This window comes from Neoarius graeffei, chromosome 13, assembly GCF_027579695.1.
Source record: "Neoarius graeffei isolate fNeoGra1 chromosome 13, fNeoGra1.pri, whole genome shotgun sequence".
In the NCBI taxonomy this organism is placed as follows: Eukaryota; Metazoa; Chordata; class Actinopteri; order Siluriformes; family Ariidae; genus Neoarius; species Neoarius graeffei.
Window position 1 is genome coordinate 37,579,347 of NC_083581.1, and position 23,027 is coordinate 37,602,373.

Sequence of the window (23,027 nt, forward strand, 5' to 3'; positions counted from 1 at the left end):
AAATAATTAAAAGAATTAAAAGAAAATAATAGGAATTTAAACAATAGTAGAAATAAAATAATAAAATAAAGTAAAAATAGGAGGAGAAAAAAAACCCAAGCAGAATAGAATAAAGAATAAAATAGAATAAAGTTAAAATTAAAGTAAATTTAAAACATGCAGAGAAAATAAAAATTATAAAAAAAGAAGACAATATTAAATTATTTAACAGAAAGCATCTGAAAACAGCTTGGTCTTTAACCTAGATTTGAAGCTGCCAACAGCAGGAGCATTTTTAATGTCCTCTGGCAGTTGGTTCCATAGCTGTACTGCATAGTAGCTAAAAGCTGCTTCACCATACTTTGTTTTAACAACTGGTTTTAATAGTAAATTTTTCTGTTTTGATCTGGTAGATCTGATTGGGTTAGGCCGCTGCAACATATCAGAGAGGTAATTGGGCCCTGTACCATTTAGAGATTTGTACACCAGCAGCAATACTTCAAAGTCAATTCTGTAGCTTACTGGAAGCCAGTGAAGGGACCTTAGAATTGGAGTAATGTGCTCTGTTCTTTTTGTTCGTGTGAGAACCCTAGCCGCTGCATTTTGAACCAGCTGAAGTCGTTTGATGGTCTTTTTTGGCAGGCCTGTGAAAAGGCCATTGCAGTAATCAACCCTACTAGAGATGAAGGCATGTATTAGTTTTTCCAGATCATTTTTTGACATAAGTCCTCTTAGTTTGGAAATGTTTTTTAGGTGATAAAATGCCGTTTTAGTGATTGCTTTCATGTGACTGTCAAAGTTTAGCTCGCTGTCAATGAAAACACCAAGATTTTTAACCATTTCTTTAGTTTTCATCCCTTTTGTGTCAAGAATAGTGGTAATCCTGAGTCTTTCATCTTTTTTTCCAAATAGAATTACTTCTGTTTTATCTGTGTTCAGCTGAAGAAAATTTTGTGACATCCAGCTATTGATTTGATCAATACACTGGTAGAGACATTCAAGGGGGGCATAATCATTAGGTGATAGAGCGAAATAAATTTGGGTGTCATCTGCATAGCAATGATACAAAATTGAATTTTTATTGATAATTTGCCCAAGTGGGAGCATATAAAGGTTGAAAAGTAATGGTCCAAGAATCGACCCCTGGGGGACACCACAGGTCAAGGACATTGACGTTGAGGAACAATTTCCCAGGGTAACAGAGAAGCTTCTATCTTTTAAGTACAAATTTAACCAATTGATAACTTTACCAGTCAATCCAACCCAGTGTTCAAGTCGATATAGCAGTATGTTGTGATCAATAGTATCAAAAGCTGCACTGAGGTCCAGTAATACCAGGACCGATGTTTTGCCTGCATCAGTATTAAGACGTATGTCATTTATAACTTTAATCAGCGCTGTTTCAGTGCTATGATTGGCACGAAATCCTGACTGAAAATGATCAAAACGTCTGTTTGCTATCAAGAAGGCAGTTAATTGATTGAAGACAATTTTTTCAAGGATTTTCCCAATGAATGGTAGATTTGATATTGGCCTGTAGTTACTTAATACTGAAGGATCCAGATTATTTTTTTTAAGAAGGGGCTTTACAACGGCTTTTTTTAGGGACACAGGAACAACGCCAGTCTCCAGGGATGTATTTATAATTTGAAGCACATCTGTAATTATAAGATGAAGAACAGACTTAAAAAAGTTGGTGGGCAGAATGTCCAATTCAGATGTTGAGGAACTGAGATTTTGTACAGTTTTTTCAAGAGTCTCATAATCAATTAAACAAAATTCTGACATTGTGTTGAAGTTATCTATCTGTGTCATTGGTGATTGCAGTTTTTCAATTTTTTGCAACTGAGATATATTATGAGAAATATTCTGCCGTATTTTATCAATTTTACCTTTGAAAAAGGATGCAAACTCATTGCATTTATTAACTGAGAGAAGTTCAGGTGCTAATTGTGGTGGGGGATTAGTTAGCTTCTCTACTGTTGAAAATAGCACACGGGCATTGTTCATATTCCTGCTGATGATGTTAGAGAAGAAAGACTGTCTTGCTTTACGAATTTCATAATTATAATTACAAAGCATCTCCTTATGGATTTGATAATGAATGTGAAGTTTAGATTTGCGCCATTTTCTTTCAGTCTTTCTACATTCTCTCTTTAGCAGTTTAACAGCTGGGTACTGCTTCCATGGTGCTTTCTGCTTATCATTGACTCTTTTTATTTTGAATGGAGCAATATCATCCATAATTTGGGTCATATTTAAATTAAAAATTTCCAGTAAATCATCTACAGAGTCTGACATTTTGGTTGATTTCTGCGAGAGAGCTTGCTCAAAGAGAGCACGTGTTGTCTTTTATGACTCTCCTACCTATAGTCGTTGAGCTATTCTGAATGTGAGGAGACATAGAAACATCAAAGAAAACACAGAAATGATCAGATAAAGCCAGGTCAACAACAGTATTAGAAACAGTAAGACCCTTTGTGATGACGAGGTCAAGAGTATGACCACGAGAGTGGGTCGGCCCCTGTACATGTTGTACTAGGTTAAAGTTGTCAATAATTGCAAGTAGTTCTTTGGCATAAATGTTATCAGTATTATAAACATGCAAATTAAAATCCCCAGATATAATAAGACAATCAAACTCTAAGCAAATGACTGATAACAGTTCACCAAACTCTTCAAGAAAGACTTTGGCTGAATGTCTCGGAGGCCTATAAATAGTTAATAATAATATGTTAGGAGAGCATGTAACAAGTGCACATAAGTGTTCAAAGGACATAAAATCACCAAGTGAGGATTGTTTACATTGAAAAGAGACTTTGAATATATTTGCGATCCCTCCACCTTTCCCTTGTCGGGTAACATTCAAAAAATTAAAATTTGGGGGAGCTGCTTCAATAAGGGTGGAAGCACTATTTGCTTGATCCAGCCAGGTTTCAGTTAGAAGCAAAAAATCAAGATTGTGTTTGCAAATAAGATCATTAATTAAAAATGACTTATTTAAAAGTGATCTAACATTCAGAAGAGCTAGCTTTACAGAAAATCTAGAAATAGATTTTGCACTCTGATGTTGTTTTAAAACAGGAAGGAGATTAGATTGGTTCACCCCCAGGGTTAAATGTGCTCTATGTTTTCTGTTTCTTATCAACACAGGAATAGAGCTGGATGGCATAGGCACTAGCTGGTTTTCAGCACTACACCCATTTTCAGGGACCCAGAGTACATCAAACAAGACTTTCTAAATGTTCCATTTGGTTTGAGGGTGAAAGGATTGGAGATGACATGTATCTTTTGGATGGTGAAAAAGATTTGTAGCCAGCTGAAAGTCCTGGGCGAACTGGGTACACTGCTTGTCGCGACAGATTTGGGCTGGAAAAAGAGAGTGTAGCCATTGGGAGCAATTTGGGAAATCCATCCGAGGAGAAGTGGAGTCGTCTGTCCTTGAATGTTGGGAGTCTTGCAAGTCAGATGTTTGTGTGTCCTTGATGACGACTTGCAAAGATGATTGTTTAGGCTTTGTAACTATGTCAGTCTGCGACATCTTATCAACTGTTTTCCTCGGTGCTGGCTGAGAAAAGATTGCAAGTTTGTAGTGGTCTGCTAAGACTTTGGCTCCAATCCAGCTGAGTTCAGTGCTATTTAACTTGTAAAATTCTCTGCGATTCCAGAAAAGATTAAAATTGTCTATGAAGTTCATACCAAATGAAGAACAAGTTTTTCCAAGCCAGGTGTTAAGACTGAAGAGTCGAGAAAAAGCAAAACTTCCTCTCGCTGGGAGTGGGCCACTGATAAAAGATTGAATTCCAGTCTTATAGAGCTCAGAAAAAAGTTTTCTGAAATCATCTTGGACAAACAGCTGTTCTCTGAAAACATCATTTGCTCCCACATGCACAACAATACATTTAATAGTTTTATGCTCGGACATGAGCTTCAAAATGCTGTCTTTGGTGTCAGAGATGGATGCATTTGGGAGACAACAAATAATCATCCCATAACCTTTTAATTGTCTTACAGTGGAATCACCAAGAACAAGGGTTGTGGGATCAGGTGGTGTTACGAGCTGATTTTTACCTCTTCTCACAGCTCTTCGATCTTGGTGCGATCTCTTTTTACTATGTGTTTGTCCACTTGAAAGATCCTCTTCCACATCCCTGAGGCATTCAAATTTGTTCTGAATCCTTATGGGCTGTGGATTTTCCATAGGATTGTAGATCCTATTGTAATTTGTAGAACGAGCTGGTGTTGAAGTAATCACTCTTCTGTTTTTATTTTTGGGCTTACCACCTATTTTTTGCCAGTTTTCTGTACTCACATTTTGCACAGTTTGATTGGTGAGTTCATCCACAATGTCCTCGGTCTGTCGGAGTGCAATCTCTGCATTCTCAGCCACTGTTTCTGTACTCCTTTCCTGAGATATCGCTTTTAATTCATCCGTCTTTGGCAGAGCATTAATCTTTGATTCCAGAATAGAAATCCTCTGTTCTAGTTCCATGCATTTTCTGCAGGATTTTTTGCTTCTTTGCATTTTGAATTAAAAACTAACTTATCTTATAAAGATGAAGGGGAAAAAAAGTGGAAATTAAATTAAAATTAAATTAAAAGCTTATAAAGATGAAAAATAAAATGAGAAAAAAAAGTGAAAATTTAATGAGAAAGTAAAGTATAGAAATAAAGATCAAGAAAGCAGGAGCAAAGCAAAGAAGCGTCCTACTCGCTTGAGTAGGAGGAGCAGAAAGTCCTTCTTGGTTTGAGTATCCTTCTTGGTTTTAATAAATTGCTTTTTTGCTGAACACAAAAATGGCAATAAGTTCTTGTGTTAATGGACCAGACTCCACTTTTGGATCATTAATCTCTTTTGAGTGAGAATGTCCTGCGTGCATGGTTTTGGCTTCTGGCACATCCATACAGTTTTAAATACAATACCTACAATTAAAAACAGTTTATTTTTATTGCATTTATTTAATTCCTGGACTCCCATCTGTAACAGGGAGTGAGGTTGCATCCCATTAACACACATTACAATAGGTTATTAGATTCTAATAGAATAGATGAGCCAAAATAATTGGGGATCTTTTTTAATGGGTCTTGACTCATTACAAGTATGAATAGGTGGGTCTTAAAGTAGAAAAGGTTCAGAACCCCTGCAATAAGCCACCAAATCTAGTGTGACACAACGTCATTGTATTTTTACCTTTTTTTTCTTCTTTATTCTCCGTGCTTTCAGCGAGTGCCGTAGGGTTTCACCCGGGTCCTCCTCTCTGCCCGCCAGCTCCTGGTGGAGGACATAGTGAAAATCAGACACTTACTTAAAGTACAGAAGATATAGTGGATAGAGCACATCCCTGAATATTCGCTATACTACTGCATATTATCTGTGAAAAGCACATTTAGATTTTAGCTCCGACTTCCTGTTTCACTGTGGTATAAATATGAGGTGATGCAAAGTCCAAATTCTCTTATTCACTCATCAATATTGGGAATGTTAAAGAATATTAGATAACATGCAAATGGAATGAAAGTGTGCAGTTCAACATCATAAAGCATGGCTGAGATTTAAAATCACAGAGTGGTCACATAAAACATAATTCCAAGGTCTATATTTTTGTATTCATACATTTGTATCAAGAGCTACAGTGGTGCTTGAAAGTTTGTGAACCCTTTAGAATTTTCTATATTTCTGCATAAATATGACCTAAAACATCATCAGATTTTCACACAAGTCCTAAAAGTAGATAAAGAGAACCCAATTAAACAAATGAGACAAAAATATACTTGGTCTTTCATTTACTGAGGAAAATGATCTAATATTACATATCTGTGAGTGGCAAAAGTATGTCAGCCTTTGCTTTCAGTATCTGGTGTGACCCCCTTGTGCAGCAATAACTGCAACTAAACGATTCCGGTAACTGTTGATCAGTCCTGCACACCGGCTTGGAGGAATTTTAGCCCATTCCTCCGTACAGAACAGCTTCAACTCTGGGATGTTGGTGGGTTTCCTCACATGAACTGCTCGCTTCAGGTCCTTCCACAACATTTCGACTGGATTAAGGTCAGGACTTTGACTTGGCCATTCCAGAACATTAACTTTATTCTTTTTTAACCATTCTTTGGTAGAACGACTTGTGTGCTTAGGGTCGTTGTCTTGCTGCATGACCCACCTTCTCTTGAGATTCAGTTCATGGACAGATGTCCTGACATTTTCCTTTAGAATTCGCTGGTATAATTCAGAATTCATTGTTCCATCAATGATGGCAAGCCGTCCTGGCCCAGATGCAGCAAAACAGGCCCAAACCATGATGCTACCACCACCATGTTTCACAGATGGGATAAGGTTCTTATGCTGGAATGCAGTGTTTTCCTTTCTCCAAAAATAACGCTTCTCATTTGAACCAAAAAGTTCTATTTTGGTCTCATCCATCCACAAAACATTTTTCCAATAGCCTTCTGGCTTGTCCACATGATCTTTAGCAAACTGCAGACGAGCAGCAATGTTCTTTTTGGAGAGCAGTGGCTTTCTCCTTGCAACCCTGCCGTGCACACCATTGTTGTTCAGTGTTCTCCTGATGGTGGACTCATGAACATTAAAATTAGCCAATGTGAGAGAGGCCTTCAGTTGCTTAGAAGTTACCCTGGGGTCCTTTGTGACCTCACCGACTATTACACGTTTTGCTCTTGAAGTGATCTTTGTTGGTCGACCACTCCTGGGGAGGGTAACAATGGTCTTGAATTTCCTCCATTTGTACACAATCTGTCTGACTGTGGATTGGTGGAGTCCAAACTCTTTAGAGATGGTTTTGTAACCTTTTCCAGCCTGATGAGCATCAACAAAGCTTTTTCTGAGGTCCTCAGAAATCTCCTTTGTTCGTGCCATGATACACTTCCACAAACATGTGTTGTGAAGATCAGACTTTGATAGATCCCTGTTCTTTAAATAAAACAGGGTGCCCACTCACACCTGATTGTCATCCCATTGATTGAAAACACCTGACTCTAATTTCACCTTCAAATTAACTGCTAATCCTAGAGGTTCACATACTTTTGCCACTCACAGATATGGAATATTGGATCATTTTCCTCAATAAATAAATGACCAAACACAACCCCAATTCCAGAAAAGTTGAGATAAAGTACAAATTGTAAATAAAAACGGAATGCAATGATTTGGAAGTTTCAAAATTCCATATTTTATTCAGAATAGAACATAGATGACATATCAAATGCTTAAACTGAGAAAATGTATCATTTAAAGAGAAAAATTAGGTGATTTTAAATTTCATGACAACAACACATCTCAAAAAAGTTGGGACAAGGCCATGTTTACCACTGTGACACATCCCCTTTTCTCTTTACAACAGTCTGTAAACATCTGGGGACTGAGGAGACAAGTTGCTCAAGTTTAGGGATAGGAATGTTAACCCATTCTTGTCTAATGTAGGATTCTAGTTGCTCAACTGTCTTAGGTCTTTTTTGTCGTATCTTCCGTTTTATGATGCGCCAAATGTTTTCTATGGGTGAAAGATCTGGACTGCAGGCTGGCCAGTTCAGTACCCGGACCCTTCTTCTACACAGCCATGATGCTGTAATTGATGCAGTATGTGGTTTGGCATTGTCATTTTGGAAAATGCAAGGTCTTCCCTGAAAAAGAGACGTCGTCTGGATGGGAGCATATGTTGCTCTAGAACCTCGATATACCTTTCAGCATTGATGGTGTCTTTCCAGATGTGTAAGCTGCCCATGCCACACGCACTAATGCAACCCCATACCATCAGAGATGCAGGCTTCTGAACTGAGCGCTGATAACAACTTGGGTCGTCCTTCTCCTCTTTAGTCCGAATGACACGGCGTCCCTGATTTCCATAAAGAACTTCAAATTTTGATTCGTCTGACCACAGAACAGTTTTCCACTTTGTCACAGTCCATTTTAAATGAGCCTTGGCCCAGAGAAGACGTCTGCACTTCTGGATCATGTTTAGACACGGCTTCTTCTTTGAACTATAGAGTTTTAGCTGGCAACGGCGGATGGCACGGTGAATTGTGTTCACAGATAATGTTCTCTGGAAATATTCCTGAGCCCATTTTGTGATTTCCAATACAGAAGCATGCCTGTATGTGATGCAGTGCCATCTAAGGGCCCGAAGATCACGGGCACCCAGTATGGTTTTCCGGCCTTGACCCTTACGCACAGAGATTCTTCCAGATTCTCTGAATCTTTTGATGATATTATGCACTGTAGATGATGATATGTTCAAACTCTTTGCAATTTTACACTGTCGAACTCCTTTCTGATATTGCTCCACTATTTGTCGGTGCAGAATTAGGGGGATTGGTGATCCTCTTCCCATCTTTACTTCTGAGAGCCGCTGCCACTCCAAGATGCTCTTTTTATACCCAGTCATGTTAATGACCTATTGCCAATTGACCTAATGAGTTGCAATTTGGTCCTCTAGCTGTTCCTTTTTTGTACCTTTAACTTTTCCAGCCTCTTATTGCCCCTGTCCCAACTTTTTTGAGATGTGTTGCTGTCATGAAATTTCAAATGAGCCAATATTTGGCATGAAATTTCAAAATGTCTCACTTTCGACATTTGATATGTTGTCTATGTTCTATTGTGAATACAATATCAGTTTTTGAGATTTGTAAATTATTGCATTCCGTTTTTATTTACAATTTGTACTTTGTCCCAACTTTTTTGGAATCGGGGTTGTATAATATTTTTGTCTCATTTGGTTAACTGGGTTCTCTTTATCTACTTTTCGGACTTGTGTGAAAATCTGATGATGTTTTAGGTCATATTTATGCAGAAATATAGAAAATTCTAAAGGGTTCACAAACTTTCAAGCACCACTGTGTATTAAAAGTTTATTCAAGATAACACTTGTACACAAGCACAACAAACATGGAGAAGGAAGTAAAGGAGAAAAAGTAAGGATTTAGAGCTTCAAAGGCAAAAGCAAAGAACAAAGGAAAGGTCCTAGATCTTGTTTGAGGTTCGAGGAATGAGTAAAGAAGGATCGATATTTTAGAACGTGACATTACGAGAAGAGAACCAACCTCCACCATGGTGTGATCGTTCTCCTGAGTGGTGCCAGAGTCGGGGGGAACCAGAGCCTAGCAGGCAGAGCACAGCAGACAGGACACGGTTTTACCACTGTGTGTGTGTGTGTGTGTGTGCACACACGCGCATATGAGTGCATTCATGCTTCCCAAAGACTGCAGTGAGCATGTTGAGTCATGCTTTCTAGGACTCTACATGTTCTCCATCAGTAAAATGCTCCTTAAAGTCAAGCTACGTGTCGGTGAAGTTGAGGGTCTGGGTTGAACGTTGACATAATTAATTGAATATTTACTAATTCACCAATTAATATACACAATGTTTTCTACACATGGACAAATTTAGTAGACGGCAAATGGAAAATGTATATATTTAACAGTTATTCCACAAAATCGAGTCGTACATGAGCTGATAGCCGACGAGGCGCGTAGCACTGAGTTGGCTATAAGCCATGTACAAAATGACTGAGTGGAATAATTGTTTTATTCTCTCCACATTCACTGGATTTTGAGAAACAGAGCCTTTTTTTTGCAAATTCGATAAAAAAAGCCTTTATACAAAATGTCCGACAAAATAATTTCTGCTTAGAATGTAAACAAACCGGCAAAATGACAGTAGTAATTTGTAAAAAACGCTATCATAATAATTCTTGAAAAATATAAAGGATATATTTTTACCATCAAATACTTTTATTCCATATTTTATTGCTTTTTTTGTATTTTTTGGGGTTTTGTTTTCGACTAGTTTTTATTTCGTTCTCGGCTGGTTCAGCAACACACTCCACCATTTCATCTACTCACGGTATATGAGCTGATATCCTAGTAGTAGAGTAGCCAATCAGAGTGTGCGATTGCTCATATCCAGTGAATGTGGAGAGAATAATTATAAATAGGTTGTTTAATTTTCACTTTTCAGAAAGAATACCAACAACATCTAATCAGTGAGATTACAGACCTGCCTGTCATCCTTCACTTTCACTAAAGATTCTTGCAGCGCCCGCCGTTTCTTGCGCAGCTTCTCCCGGATATCACTAGAAGAAGAAGAAACTCTCTACAACATCAGTCATCAACAAGTAAGGAATAAAACACTTTAGGGCAGGCTGTTATAGGAAAATAATCAACTTCAGGGTAGTACCAGTAACTCCGCTGCATTACACCATCCTGTTGTTGATTATTTTCCTCTAACAGCATGCTCCCAAGGGTTTTATTCCTCTTATATCACAACAAGTTGTAAAAAAATTCTAATTTTTAGAAAGACACTTCATAGTATACAGTGGTGCTTGAAAGTTTGTGAACCCTTTAGAATTTTCTACATTTCTGCATAACAACACAGATGTCCTGTACAAGAAGGGCCAAAGTCGTCTCCACCTCTTGAGAAGACTGAGGTCTTTTGGTGTGTGCAGGACACTGCTTAGGACTTTTTATGACTCTGTGGTAGCATCAGTGATTTTCTACGCTGTGGTCTGCTGGGGCTGTGGAAGTTCAGAGAGGGACAGGAAGAAACTTAATAAACTGGTCAGAAGGGCTGGCTCGGTCTTGGACTGTCCTCTGGACTCCATTGAGGTGGTGGGTGAGAGGAGGATGTTAGCCAAGCTGACCTCAATCACGGATAACCCCTCTCACCCCCTACATGAGGCTGTGGGGGCTTTAAGCAGCTCTTTTAGTAGTAGACTGCTACACCCACGGTGTGTGTAGCAGTCTACTACTAAACATGACCTCAAACATCATCAGATTTTCACACAAGTCCTAAAAGTAGATAAAGAGAACCCAGTTAAACAAATGAGACAAAATATTATACTTGGTCATTTATTTATTGAGGAAAATGATCCAATATTACATATCTGTGAGTGGCAAAAGTATGTCAACCTTTGCTTTCAGTGTCTGGTGTGACCCCCTTGTGCAGCAATAACTGCAACTAAACATTTCCAGTAACTGTTGATCAGTCCTGCACACCGGCTTGGAGGAATTTTAGCCCATTCCTCCGTACAGAACAGCTTCAACTCTGGGATGTTGGTGGGTTTCCTCACATGAACTGCTCACTTCAGGTCCTTCCACAACATTTCGATTGGATTAAGGTCAGAACTTTGACTTGGCCATTCCAAAACATTAACTTTATTCTTCTTTAACCATTCTTTAGTAGAACGACTTGTGTGCTTAGGGTCAATGTCTTGCTGCATGACCCACCTTCTCTTGAGATTCAGTTCATGGACAGATGTCCTGACATTTTCCTTTAGAATTCGCTGGTATAATTCAGAATTCATTGTTCCATCAATGATGGCAAGACGTCCTGGCCCAGATGCAGCAAAACAGGCCCAAACCATGATACTACTACCACCATGTTTCACAGATGGGATAAGGTTCTTATGCTGGAATGCAGTGTTTTCCTTTCTCCAAACATAACGCTTCTCATTTAAACCAAAAAGTTCTATTTTGGTCTCATCCATCCACAAAACATTTTTCCAATAGCCTTCTGGCTTGTCCACGTGATCTTTAGCAAACTGCAGACGAGCAGCAATGTTCTTTTTGGAGAGCAGTGGCTTTCTCCTTGCAACCCTGCCATGCACACCATTGTTGTTCAGTGTTCTGATGGTGGACTCATGAACATTAACATTAGCCAATGTGAGAGAGGCCTTCAGTTCCTCTAGTCACCCTGGGGTCCATTGTGACCTCGCCGATTATTACACGCCTTGCTCTTGGAGTGATCTTTGTTGGTCGACCACTCCTGGGGAGGGTAACAGTGGTTTTGAATTTCCTCCATTTGTGCACAATCTGTCTGACTGTGGATTGGTGGAGTCCAAACTCTTTAGAGATGGTTTTGTAACCTTTTCCAGCCTGATGAGCATCAACAACGCTTTTTCTGAGGTCCTCAGAAATCTCCTTTGTTTGTGCTATGATACACTTCCACAAACATGTGTTGTGAAGATCAGACTTTGATAGATCCCTGTTCTTTAAATAAAACAGGGTGCCCACAAACACCTGATTGTCATCCCATTGATTGAAAACACCTGACTCTAATTTCACCTTCAAATTAACTGCTAATCCGAGAGGTTCACATACTTTTGCCACTCACAGATATGTATTATTGGATCATTTTCCTCAATAAATAAATGACCAAGTATAATGTTTTTGTCTCATTTGTTTAACTGGGTTCTCTTTATCTACTTTTAGAACTTGTGTGAAAATCCGATGATGTTTTAGGTCATATTTATGCAGAAATGTAGAAAATTCTAAAGGGTTCACAAACTTTCAAGCACCACTGTACATTCACAATCAAGCTAGTTCCAGTTCTCGCTTAAATTCTCGCAGCTTTCAACAGTCATTCCCTAATCAGCCTTTCATCTTTCTCCCTCTTCGGCTTGTCATGTCACTGAGAACTCCTCTGTCCTGAACCTAATCTTACAGCTTTACCTCTGACTATTACAAATCACTGACACTGGAGACTCCTTCCCTAAATGTTAAATAAACATCTCCTCGCAAAGTCACCATATCGATAACATCATACATTTTTTTAAATAAATAAGACCCAGTGTACATTGTAGTATAGAAAGATGACATTAGAATGCACACATTTATATAAACCTGTGCTTCAGGAAATGAATCAACACCTTTCGACCAATCAGAATCGAGAATTTAACACATCGGTGGTCATAAATAAACTTCCATTAATTGTAACTTAGCTACTTAACCTTACCTTCGGAAGCAAAAGGAATTATTTAAGAGCGCCTTTCGAGAGGGATATAAAGTAGTATCCTACTAGTGAACATTACGCAGAATTTCTCCTCATATAAAACACATGATCCAATTCTAATTATCAAAACCTTCACTGACTGATTGTGGTGTAAGATGTGAGTCTTAAGTATTGAATTTAATAATCAAGCTATGATTCTGATATGTGTGATGTGTTGATGTGACTTATTGACACATAATGAGACAATGAAACAGAAATTTTGCTCGCTATATTCTTTGGCATGTTACTGATATAGATTTTGGACAATATATACTCACACCATTTCTAGAAAAGTTGGGATATTTTCCAAAATGCAATAAAAACAAAAATCTGTGATTTGTTAATTCACGTGAACCTTTATTTAACTGACAAAAGTACAAAGAAAAGAGTTTCAATTATTTTACTGACCAACTTAATTGTATTTTGTAAATATAAATGAAGTTAGAATTTGATGCCTGCAACACACGTAAAAAAAAAAAAAAAAGGTGGGACAGAGGCAAAATAAGACTGAAATGTTTATTCGTCATGCTAATGTGACAAATATAGCCACGTGGGCTCAGGAGTACTTCAGAAAACTGTTGTCACTTCACGCAGTCCACTGATGCATCCAGAAATGCAACCTGAAACTGTATTATATAAGGAGGAAGCCATTCATCAATTCTGTGCAGAAATGCCACTGATTTCTCTGGGCCTGAACTCATCTCAGATGGACTGAAAGACAGTGGAAATGTGTGCTGTGGTCAGATAAGTCCACATTTCAACTTGTTTTTGGGAAAAACGGACGTCAAGTTCTCAGTGCCAAAGGTGAACACGACCATCCAGTTTGTTATCAGGAGAAAAGTGCAAAAGGCAGCATCTGTGATGGTCTGGGGGGCATCAGTGTCTATGGCATGGGTGAGCTGCATGTGTATGAATGTACCATTGATATATTGGGGCATATACTGGGATTTTAGAGAAACATTAATCAAGGCAACATCTCTTCTTGGAAAGTCCATGCTTAATTGAGGAGGACAATGCCAAGCCTCATTCTGCACGGGCTACAACAGCGTAGCTTCATGAACACAGAGTGCGTGTGCTTGACTGGTCTGCTGCCAGCCCAGATCTGTCTCCTAGTGAGAATGTATGGAGCATTACAAAGAGGAGAATCAGACAATAGTGATCACGGACTGTTGAGCAGCTGAAGTTTTGTATCAAGAAAGAATGGGTAAAAAGTCCAATTGCACAACTGTAACAATTAGTATCCTCAGGTCCCATACAATTAAAATGTTATTAAAGGAAAGGTGATGTAACACAATAGCAATAATACCTCTGTTCCAACTTTTTTGAGTGCGTTGCAGGTATCAAATTCTAACTTTGCTTACACTACCGTTCAAAAGTTTGGGGTCACTTTGAAATGTCCTTATTTTTGAAAGAAAAGCACTGTTCTTTTCAATGAAGATCACTTTAAACTAATCAGAAATCCACTCTATACATTGCTAATGTGGTAAATGACTATTCTAGCTGCAAATGTCTGGTTTTTGGTGCAATATCTCCATAGGTGTATAGAGGCCCATTTCCAGCAACTCTCACTCCAGTGTTCTAATGGTACAATGTGTTTGCTCATTGCCTCAGAAAGCTAATGGATGATTAGAAAACCCTTGTACAATCATGTTAGCACAGCTGAAAACAGTTGAGCTCTTTAGAGAAGCTATAAAACTGACCTTCCTTTGAGCAGATTGAGTTTCTGGAGCATCACATTTGTGGGGTCAATTAAATGCTCAAAATGGCCAGAAAAATGTCTTGACTATATTTTCTATTCATTTTACAACTTATGGTGGGAAATAAAAGTTTGACTTTTCATGGAAAACACAAAATTGTCTGGGTGACCCCAAACTTTTGAACGGTAGTGTATATTTACAAAATACAATTAAGCTGGTCAGTAAAACGATTGAAAATCTTTTCTTTGTATTTTTGTCAGTTAAATAAAGGTTCACGTGAATTAACAAATCACAGATTTATGTTTGTATTGCATTTTGGAAGATATCCCAACTTTTTTGTTGTTTAAAGTGCTACAGTAATAAAAAGAAATGCTTTTCCATTAAACAGCAATATTTAATGCAGGTAATGTTGCCAGTTCACAACTCCGGGGATCTCGGTTCGATCCTGAGCTCCAGTTACTGTTGATGTGAAGCTCTGCATGTTCTCCTCATGTTCACGTGGGGTTCTCCCGTTTCGTCTCAGCTCCAAAAACATGCAAGTAGAGGAACTGGTGACTCTTAATTGCCCCAAGTTTTTAACTTGTGTGTGTGTGTGTGTGTGTGTGTGTGTATGGTGAGCTACACACCAGGATAGACTCTGGATGGACCCTTAACAGGATAAAGCAAACACTGAAGATAGTAATAATGAATACCAACATCAATTCAAAATAATTGTAAATAATCACCTGGAAGTTGACATAATGAAGGAAATTCCAAGGAAGACCTTCAAATATTATACTTTATTATAATTCTTGAGAAGCTTGACTGTCAGAGTAGTCCATGCTTTCTAATTAAAGAAAGAAGAGAAACATTTAGACAAAATGAAGAAGTATCTAAACTATAAGGTGGTGTTATTATTTTTATTATTAAAAACCTTATAAATGATAGCAATATTCATTTAAAACAGTATGGTACCTTCAATAACAACACAAACACTGAGAATATGTTTACTTCAGCTGCATTCAAAACAACTACAAGATACTGAATAGCATGTTAAAATAGCACACAGTTTATTCACATATTTTATAAACGATATTTCAACTTTATTTCAGTAAAAGTAAAACCGCTTACCGTCATCATGTCTCTTCGCTGCTTGGTAACGGAGAAAAACTACGGCGCAACCAAACCCTGAAAGCACCAACCAACCAACGGGCTGCTGTAGGCGGAACCACGGCTTCTGATTCGCCAGACTTCCTGACGTAATGAGTGATAATGTGTGCAATGATTGGTTCGTTTAAAGCAGAGCCAAAAAATACGGATGGATTTATTTATTTATTCATTTTTTTCCGCTCCAAAGTTAAATTTGAAGATAGAACAAGCTGTACAACTAAGGCAAACCATTTAGGAGGCATAAATATAACACTAAAATAATATTAATTAAATTATTTTAATTAATTCAACTATGTTAATTAATTTTTTTTTGTACCCATGTTGCTCATGTAACTCCTTTTGGACCACAATGGAATTAAGTGCTTGCACTTTATGGTGTTATCCATTTATTATCATGTTATTATATCATTTTTATACAATGTAATTTTAATAATGAATAAATCAATTTAAAAAATTCAAATGAGATGAGATGAGATTAAGACAGTAAGATGCGTATAGTAAAATTAATTAATAGACCATAATATTAAAGTTAAACCATAGAGTTAAAGCTAGACCGCCTTTCAGATTTTTCAAGTTTAGGTCATAAAAATAATTTTCCCTGACACCCAATTATTTTTGTTTAATGGACTGAAAGCTACTGAATTCGAATCACAGACTTCAAGTCTTATTAGGTTTTTAAACTAGAACAATTAATGAATTTAAGGCCATGTTGCCCTAAATTCTCTGCTATTTTTTCCTGCTTCACCGTAATGCAATACAAGATACAACGTCATGCATCACGTGGTGGGCTTTCCCCGTTCGCACAAGGCATTGTGGGATAAAAATTTGAAACAGAAGAGAAAAATAGAGGACGCGAATGAAACGTGAAAGACCGACTACAGTGAAGGAAAGCGAGAAGAAAAGACGTTATGTTGCGAAGGAAAGGAAACGCAGGACCAAACTAATAAATATCGACGGTCAGCAAGCACCTCGGTGTGATCAGCTGTTCGTTTAGCGACAGAATGATGTAACTGTCAGCACACGGTCAAGGTAAACCTGTAGGTGGCAGTAATGGAACACCATGGATGCCAGCTGCCGTAAAACCCAAAAGAAGAAGGAAAAGAAGAAGAAGCAGGTAAACCTGCGCATCGGACTTCCTCTGTCTGCTTGACTGCACGAAGCGAGTGTGTAGCACGTATCGAGTGTGGGTGGAGCACAGAGGATGGCAGGACAATGCTTTGAGGCAGATAAGGCTATTTATTTTCACAACTTTTCAGTCTAATTAATCTCATATACACACACACACACACACACACACACACACACACGCTTCGTCTGGTCCCGGGTTGCGCTCCCTCTGCTCTCTCTCTGCCTCCTTAAATAGGGAGCGGTTACTGGGAAAACACACACAAACACAGGTTAATTACCGTCAGGCGTAGCGATTCTGCCACTCACCTTCCCTGGCACCACCCTCCTGTCACAGACCAGCGCTTGACCACGCCCCCACTGCCACATACCCCCACCGTCCGACTCAGGCTGGGCGCCCGTCCGGCCCGCAGCCGACTCCCCCCCCCCCCCCCCCCCCCCGACGGGAGAGGAAGTCCGCCACGACCATCTGCGCCCCCGGCCTGTGGACCAACTTGAAGTTGAAGGGTTGGAGTGCCAGATACCAACGGGTGATCCGCGCGTTGGCATCCTTCATGCGGTGGAGCCACTGGAGGGGCGCGTGGTCCAAACAGAGGGTGAAAGAGCGCCCCAGCAGGTAGTAACGGAGGGCGAGGACCACCCACTTGATCGCCAGGCACTCTTTCTCAATTGTGCTGTAGCGCCCCTCACGCACTGACAGCTTCTGGCTGATGTATAGGACCGGGCGGTCCTCCCCCTCCACCTGCTGGGACAAAACGGCCCCCAGCCTTCTGTCCGACGCATCCGTCTGCAACAAAAAAGGGAGAGAGAAGTCAGGGGAGTGTAAAAGTGGCCCCCCACACAGTGCAGCCTTTACCTCAGAGAAAGCCCGCTGGCACTGCTCCGTCCACTGGACCGGATCTGGTGCCCCCTTTTTAGTGAGGTCAGTCAGCGGGTTGGTGACGTCCGAATAATTAGGTATAAACCTACGATAGTAGCCAGCCAGCCCCAGGAACTGTCTCACCCCCTTTTTGGTCTTGGGCCTCGGGCAGGCAGCAATCGCTGCTGTCTTATTAATTTGGGGACGCACCTGCCCGTTGCCCAAGTGGAAGCCCAGATACCGTACTTCCACCTGCCCAATCGCACACTTCTTTGGGTTGGCAGTGAGTCCCGCCCGCCTCAGCGACCTAAGGACGGCCCTCAGGTGTTGTAGGTGCCGCTGCCAGTCATTACTATAAATGATGATATCGTCTAGGTAAGCGGCCGCATAGGTGGTGTGGGGCCGGAGGACCCGGTCCATCAGCTGCTGAAACGTAGCGGGCGCCCCAAACAGCCCAAACGGAAGTGTGACGAACTGGTGTAAGCCTAACGGTGTGGAAAAGGCCGTTTTTTCCCAGGATAATGGAGTCAAGGGGATCTGCCAATATCCCTTCGTCAAATCCAGTGTCGAGTAAAAGCGAGCTGTGCCTAGTCGATCGAGCAGCTCATCAATACGAGGCATTGGGTACGCGTCGAATTTAGACACCGCGTTGACTTTTCTATAGTCCACACAGAACCGGACCAAGCCGTCGGCCTTGGGGACCAAGACCACCGGGCTGCTCCAGTCACTGTGGGACTCCTCGACGATGCCCATTTCGAGCCTGGCCTGAAGTTCTTCCCAAACCACCTTTTTTTTGTGTTCGGGTAATCTATAAGGACGGCTACGCACTACCACCCCCGGGGGCGTCTCTATGTGGTGTTCTCTGAGGTTAGTGCGACCGGGCAGGGGCGAGAACACATCCGAAAACTCGGCTTGCAACTGGGCGACCTCCGTGAGTTGGGTCGGGGAGAGGTGGTCTCCACAGGGGACCGGAGAGGTACGTGATGCCAATGACCCTTTTTGGACCTCCGGCCCCAGCTCCGCCTTCTCCGGAACTACCGACACCAACGCCACGGGGACCTCCTCGTTCCAGAGTTTCAGCAGATTGAGGTGGTAGATCTGTAGTGCCCCCTCCCTGTCCGTTCGCCTCACCTCATAGTCGACGTCCCCGACTCGCCGTGTGACCTCAAAGGGTCCTTGCCACTTGGCGATTAATTTGGAGCTCGACGTGGGCAACAGGACGAGTACCTTATCTCCTGGAGTGAACTCTCTAAGGCGCGTGCCCTTGTTGTACAGGCGGGCTTGCCGTTCCTGGGCCTGCCGCAAATTCTCCTGAGTTAGGTGGGTGAGCGTGTGGAGTTTTGCGCGCAGATCCATAACGTACTGAATTTCGTTTTTGCTCTGTGAAGGTCCCTCCTCCCAATTTTCCCACAGTACATCTAAGATGCCGCGCGGCTTACGCCCATATAATAATTCAAATGGGGAGAACCCCGTGGAGGCTTGGGGGACCTCTCGCACTGCAAACAACAAGGGTTCGAGCCACTTATCCCAGTTACATGCGTCCTCACTTACGAATTTTTTGATAATATTCTTGAGGGTGCGATTGAACCGTTCAACTAAACCGTCCGTCTGTGGGTGATAAACGCTGGTGCGGATCGGCTTAATACCCAGTAGCCCATACAGTTCGCTCAGTGTTCGTGACATAAACGAGGTGCCTTGGTCAGTCAGAATCTCTTTCGGGATTCCAACCCGGGAGATGACGTGGAAGAGGGCCTCCGCAATACTGCGTGCTGAGATATTGCGAAGAGGCACCGCTTCCGGGTATCGCGTTGCATAGTCCACCAGAACCAATATAAAGCGGTACCCTCGTGTTGACCGATCTAATGGCCCTACGAGATCCATCTCAATTCTTTCGAACGGGGTCTTGATTAATGGTAGGGGGCGCAAGGGCGCTTTTGGAATGGCTGCTGGATTTACTAACTGGCATTCGTGGCACGCCGTACACCACTTACGGACGTCGCCGCGAATCCCCGGCCAATAGAATCGGGCCATTATCCGGGCGAGTGTCTTATCCTGCCTGAGGTGTCCAGCCATGGGATTAAAGTGAGCCGCCTGGAATACCAATTCCCGGCGGCTCTTTGGAATTAACAACTGGGTGACTCGCTCTTTCGTCTGAGTTTCCTGCGTCACTCGGTATAACCTATCCTTCAAAATGGAAAAATAGGGGAAGGACGGGGTGGCGTTCGGCTGGAGCGTCTGACCATCGATTACTCTTACTTGGTCAAACGCGTGTCGCAGAGTCTCGTCTCGCGATTGTTCCAGTGGGAAATCCGCAAGGGATTCCCCAATAGAAAGAGGAGGGGCCGGTGGCTCCTCACTCTGTCGCGGAGATGACGTAGACGGCTCTGCGACCGCAGCTCCAGCCAAAGCGACACCGGGACCTTCCCCTGTCAACCGGCAGGACCCACTCTTTACTAGGCGTGCCATTAAACCCCGAAATCCCGGCCAATCAGTCCCCAAGATCAAAGAGTGGGTAAGGCGAGGATTAACCGCCGCCTTCACTATCGATTTTTCCCCTCTGAAATGTATGTGGACCGACACCAATGGGTAGCTGTGAATATCCCCGTGCACACACAACACCTTCACCCCTTGTGCTCCCCCCAATGCCTCGTCTTGCACCAGGCTTTGGCGGATCGAGGTCTGATTGCAACCCGAATCCACCAACGCCTGATATGTAGCCCCTTGTACACTTACCGGTATGCGATATGCTCCGGCCCGATCGAGGGCAGCCTCTGACGCGTCGGGGATCCGCACCACCGCCCCCACTTCCATCGCTGCACACTGTTGCTGCAGGTGGCCCGGTTCCCCGCAGCGCCAGCAAACCGGCCCGGGCCTTCCCTCTGCAGCTGTGTTCTGGGGCTCACTCACCTGAGGGGGGGGAGAGACAGACACAGAAGGGAGAAACGGGAGGGCACCACGGGTGCGGCGGGCCGGCTGGGGTGGAGCCGGCCCCCGCTTCCGTGGTGGGGGAATGGTTCGAGGACAGGACACGGGAGGAGGGGGGGAGAAAGAGAGAGAGAAGAGGAGAGAGAAGATGATATCGTCCGCTGTCCTGCCGCCGGAACAGCCGCCAGATGATCCTCCACCAGTCCCAAGGCCTGATCCAGCGACGCCGGGCGGTGGCACTGGACCTACTCCGCGGGTCCGGCTGGTAAGCGGGCGATGAACTGTTCCAGCGCCACCTGGTCGATGATTCCCTCGGCGTCGCGATCTTCGGCCCTCAGCCACCGCCAGCAGGCGTCCCGGAGCTGCTGGCCGAACGCGAACAGGCTGCCGACTTCCTCCATCCGCAGCGCGCGGAAGCGCTGGCGCTGCTGCTCCGGCGTGCGCCCCATGCGCTGGAGGACAGCCCGGCGAAGGTCGGCGTAGGCCAGCCTGCGGTCGGCGGGGAGCTGTAGTGCGGCCAGCTGCGCCTCTCCCGTCAGGAGGGGGAGGAGGCGCGCCGCGCGCTGCTCCATCGGCCACCCCAAGGCTTCGGCGACCTGCTCGAACAATGTGATGAAAGCCTCGGGGTCGTCCTGCGGGCCCATCTTGGTCAAGGTGAGGGGAGACGGGACCGCGGCCGGGGCGCTGGTGGCCCCCGCCGACGCGAGGAGACGCCAGAACGCCTCTCGATCTTCCTGCTGGGCCAGCACCAGGGCTTCGAAGCGGCGCTCCTGCTCCTTTCGGAGCGTGACAAGTGCCTGGTGCTGGCTCTGCTGAGCCGTGGCGAGGGCGTGGACCAAGTCCGCGAACGGGGAGGATTCCGTGGGGCTGCTGTGTTGGTGCTCCACCTTAATCCCGGGTTTCAGCACCACTGTAGCGCGTATCGAGTGTGGGTGGAGCATAGAGGACGGCAGGACAATGCTTTGAGGCAGATAAGGCTATTTATTTTCACAACTTTTCAGTCTAAGTAATCTCATACACACACACACACACACACACACACACACACTTCGTCTGGTCCCGGGTTGCGCTCCCTCTGCTCTCTCTCTGCCTCCTTAAATAGGGAGCGGTTACTGGGAAAACACACACAAACACAGGTTAATTACCGTCAGGTGTAGCGATTCTGCCACTCACCTTCCCTGGCTCCACCCTCCTGTCACAGACCGGCGCTTGACCACGCCCCTGCTGCCACAGAGTGATTTCATGCACATTATTTGCGAGGGAATCCTCTCAAATTAAATAACTTCCCAGCCACAGAATGGCCTGTGGGTTTGTGTTGTTGTTTTTTTTTTGAGATATTGCAGAAATAAACATCACAATGACCAAATTTCAGAGGGAACTAAATTTCACTGATTTTATGAAATCGAAAGGCCGTCTAGCTTTAAAGGTGGAATAGTCAATTTTTTATTTCTTACTAGTGAAAATAATGTTGAAAATGATGTAGATATGATTAAAAATAATATTTTCTTTGTTTGAGAACATATTTGTATTACATAAATATTAAAAACAAACAAACAAAAAGTTTAGGGACCTGCTTTCTGGTATGGAACAGTTGGCCTCCTGTCAGTCATTTTATAGACACACCCCCAGCACCCCTTCATATCCTCATAAATCATTATAACTTGGGATGGTAAGAGTCACCAATTTGCACTGGCAGAAAAGTTCACGATGTGATTGCCCTGAGTGTGCACCGGTGACAATTTATGCATCATTTCCAACAGCTTTGCATTGATCAAATCTGATATTTTTTTAAACTTAATTTATGATTTGTTGTCTGCTTAAGAAGAACCAAAGAAATAAAATCAAACTATCTATACCATATTGAATTGCATAGCATCAAACTATTTTGCATTGCATCATATGGCTTTGAATCAAATCGTGTTGAATCACACTGCACGGAATCATAGTGTATCGCATTAGTAGTTTCTTCATATGTATCTTTAATGTAGCAGATCATTGGCAATGCATGGAGATGTGTACTGCATCAGCCTCAGTGATGGAGGTGCACTTATCTAGTTATACTGTGAGTTGGCCTAGTGGTTAGTGTGTCCGCCTCTTGATCGGGAGATCGGGAGTTCTACTCACAGTCGAGTCATACCAAAGACCATCATAAAAATGGTGCTATCTGGCAAGGCACGGTGCAATACAGATATGAGTGGGGAGTCAAACTTTCGCGGTTACTAGAGGACTCGCCCCCCACTGTAACCCTAGCTACGTGAGAGGCCGAGGGCTACGGAAATGGAGATCAGCGCTGCCCTATGCACCATATGGTGTGGGAAGGACTTTTTTTCTTTTCTCTAGTTATAAGGGTACAATGCATGTTTATAGATTTATAACTCTTCACAACAGTTGAATGTCTGAGTGGGATTGAAAGTGATGTCATGACAGTCCTTGCTAATGATGTCTCTAGTTGAACTGCCATAAGTTTTGGGGTGGAGCTTTGTGTACATGGGAAAAAATGAGGGTGGGCTCAGTG

General features: G+C 42.5%; 1 protein-coding gene across 2 annotated transcripts in view; it reads right to left on the reverse strand.

The window, feature by feature from the left end:
* cc2d2a (coiled-coil and C2 domain containing 2A) overlaps positions 1 to 15,604 on the reverse strand; it is an 84,427-nt gene extending 68,823 nt beyond the window's left edge. For both annotated transcript variants that reach the window (XM_060937663.1, XM_060937662.1), the window contains exons 1-5: positions 15,565 to 15,604; positions 15,180 to 15,280; positions 9,986 to 10,061; positions 9,031 to 9,087; positions 5,171 to 5,251 (exon numbers count right to left, since the gene is read on the reverse strand). In XM_060937663.1, the coding sequence (XP_060793646.1) occupies positions 5,171 to 5,251; positions 9,031 to 9,087; positions 9,986 to 10,061; positions 15,180 to 15,193 (228 nt within the window). In that variant the 5' untranslated portion in view covers positions 15,194 to 15,280; positions 15,565 to 15,604. The remainder of the gene's footprint in view (positions 1 to 5,170; positions 5,252 to 9,030; positions 9,088 to 9,985; positions 10,062 to 15,179; positions 15,281 to 15,564) is intronic.
* Between the last annotated feature and the right edge of the window lie 7,423 nt (positions 15,605 to 23,027).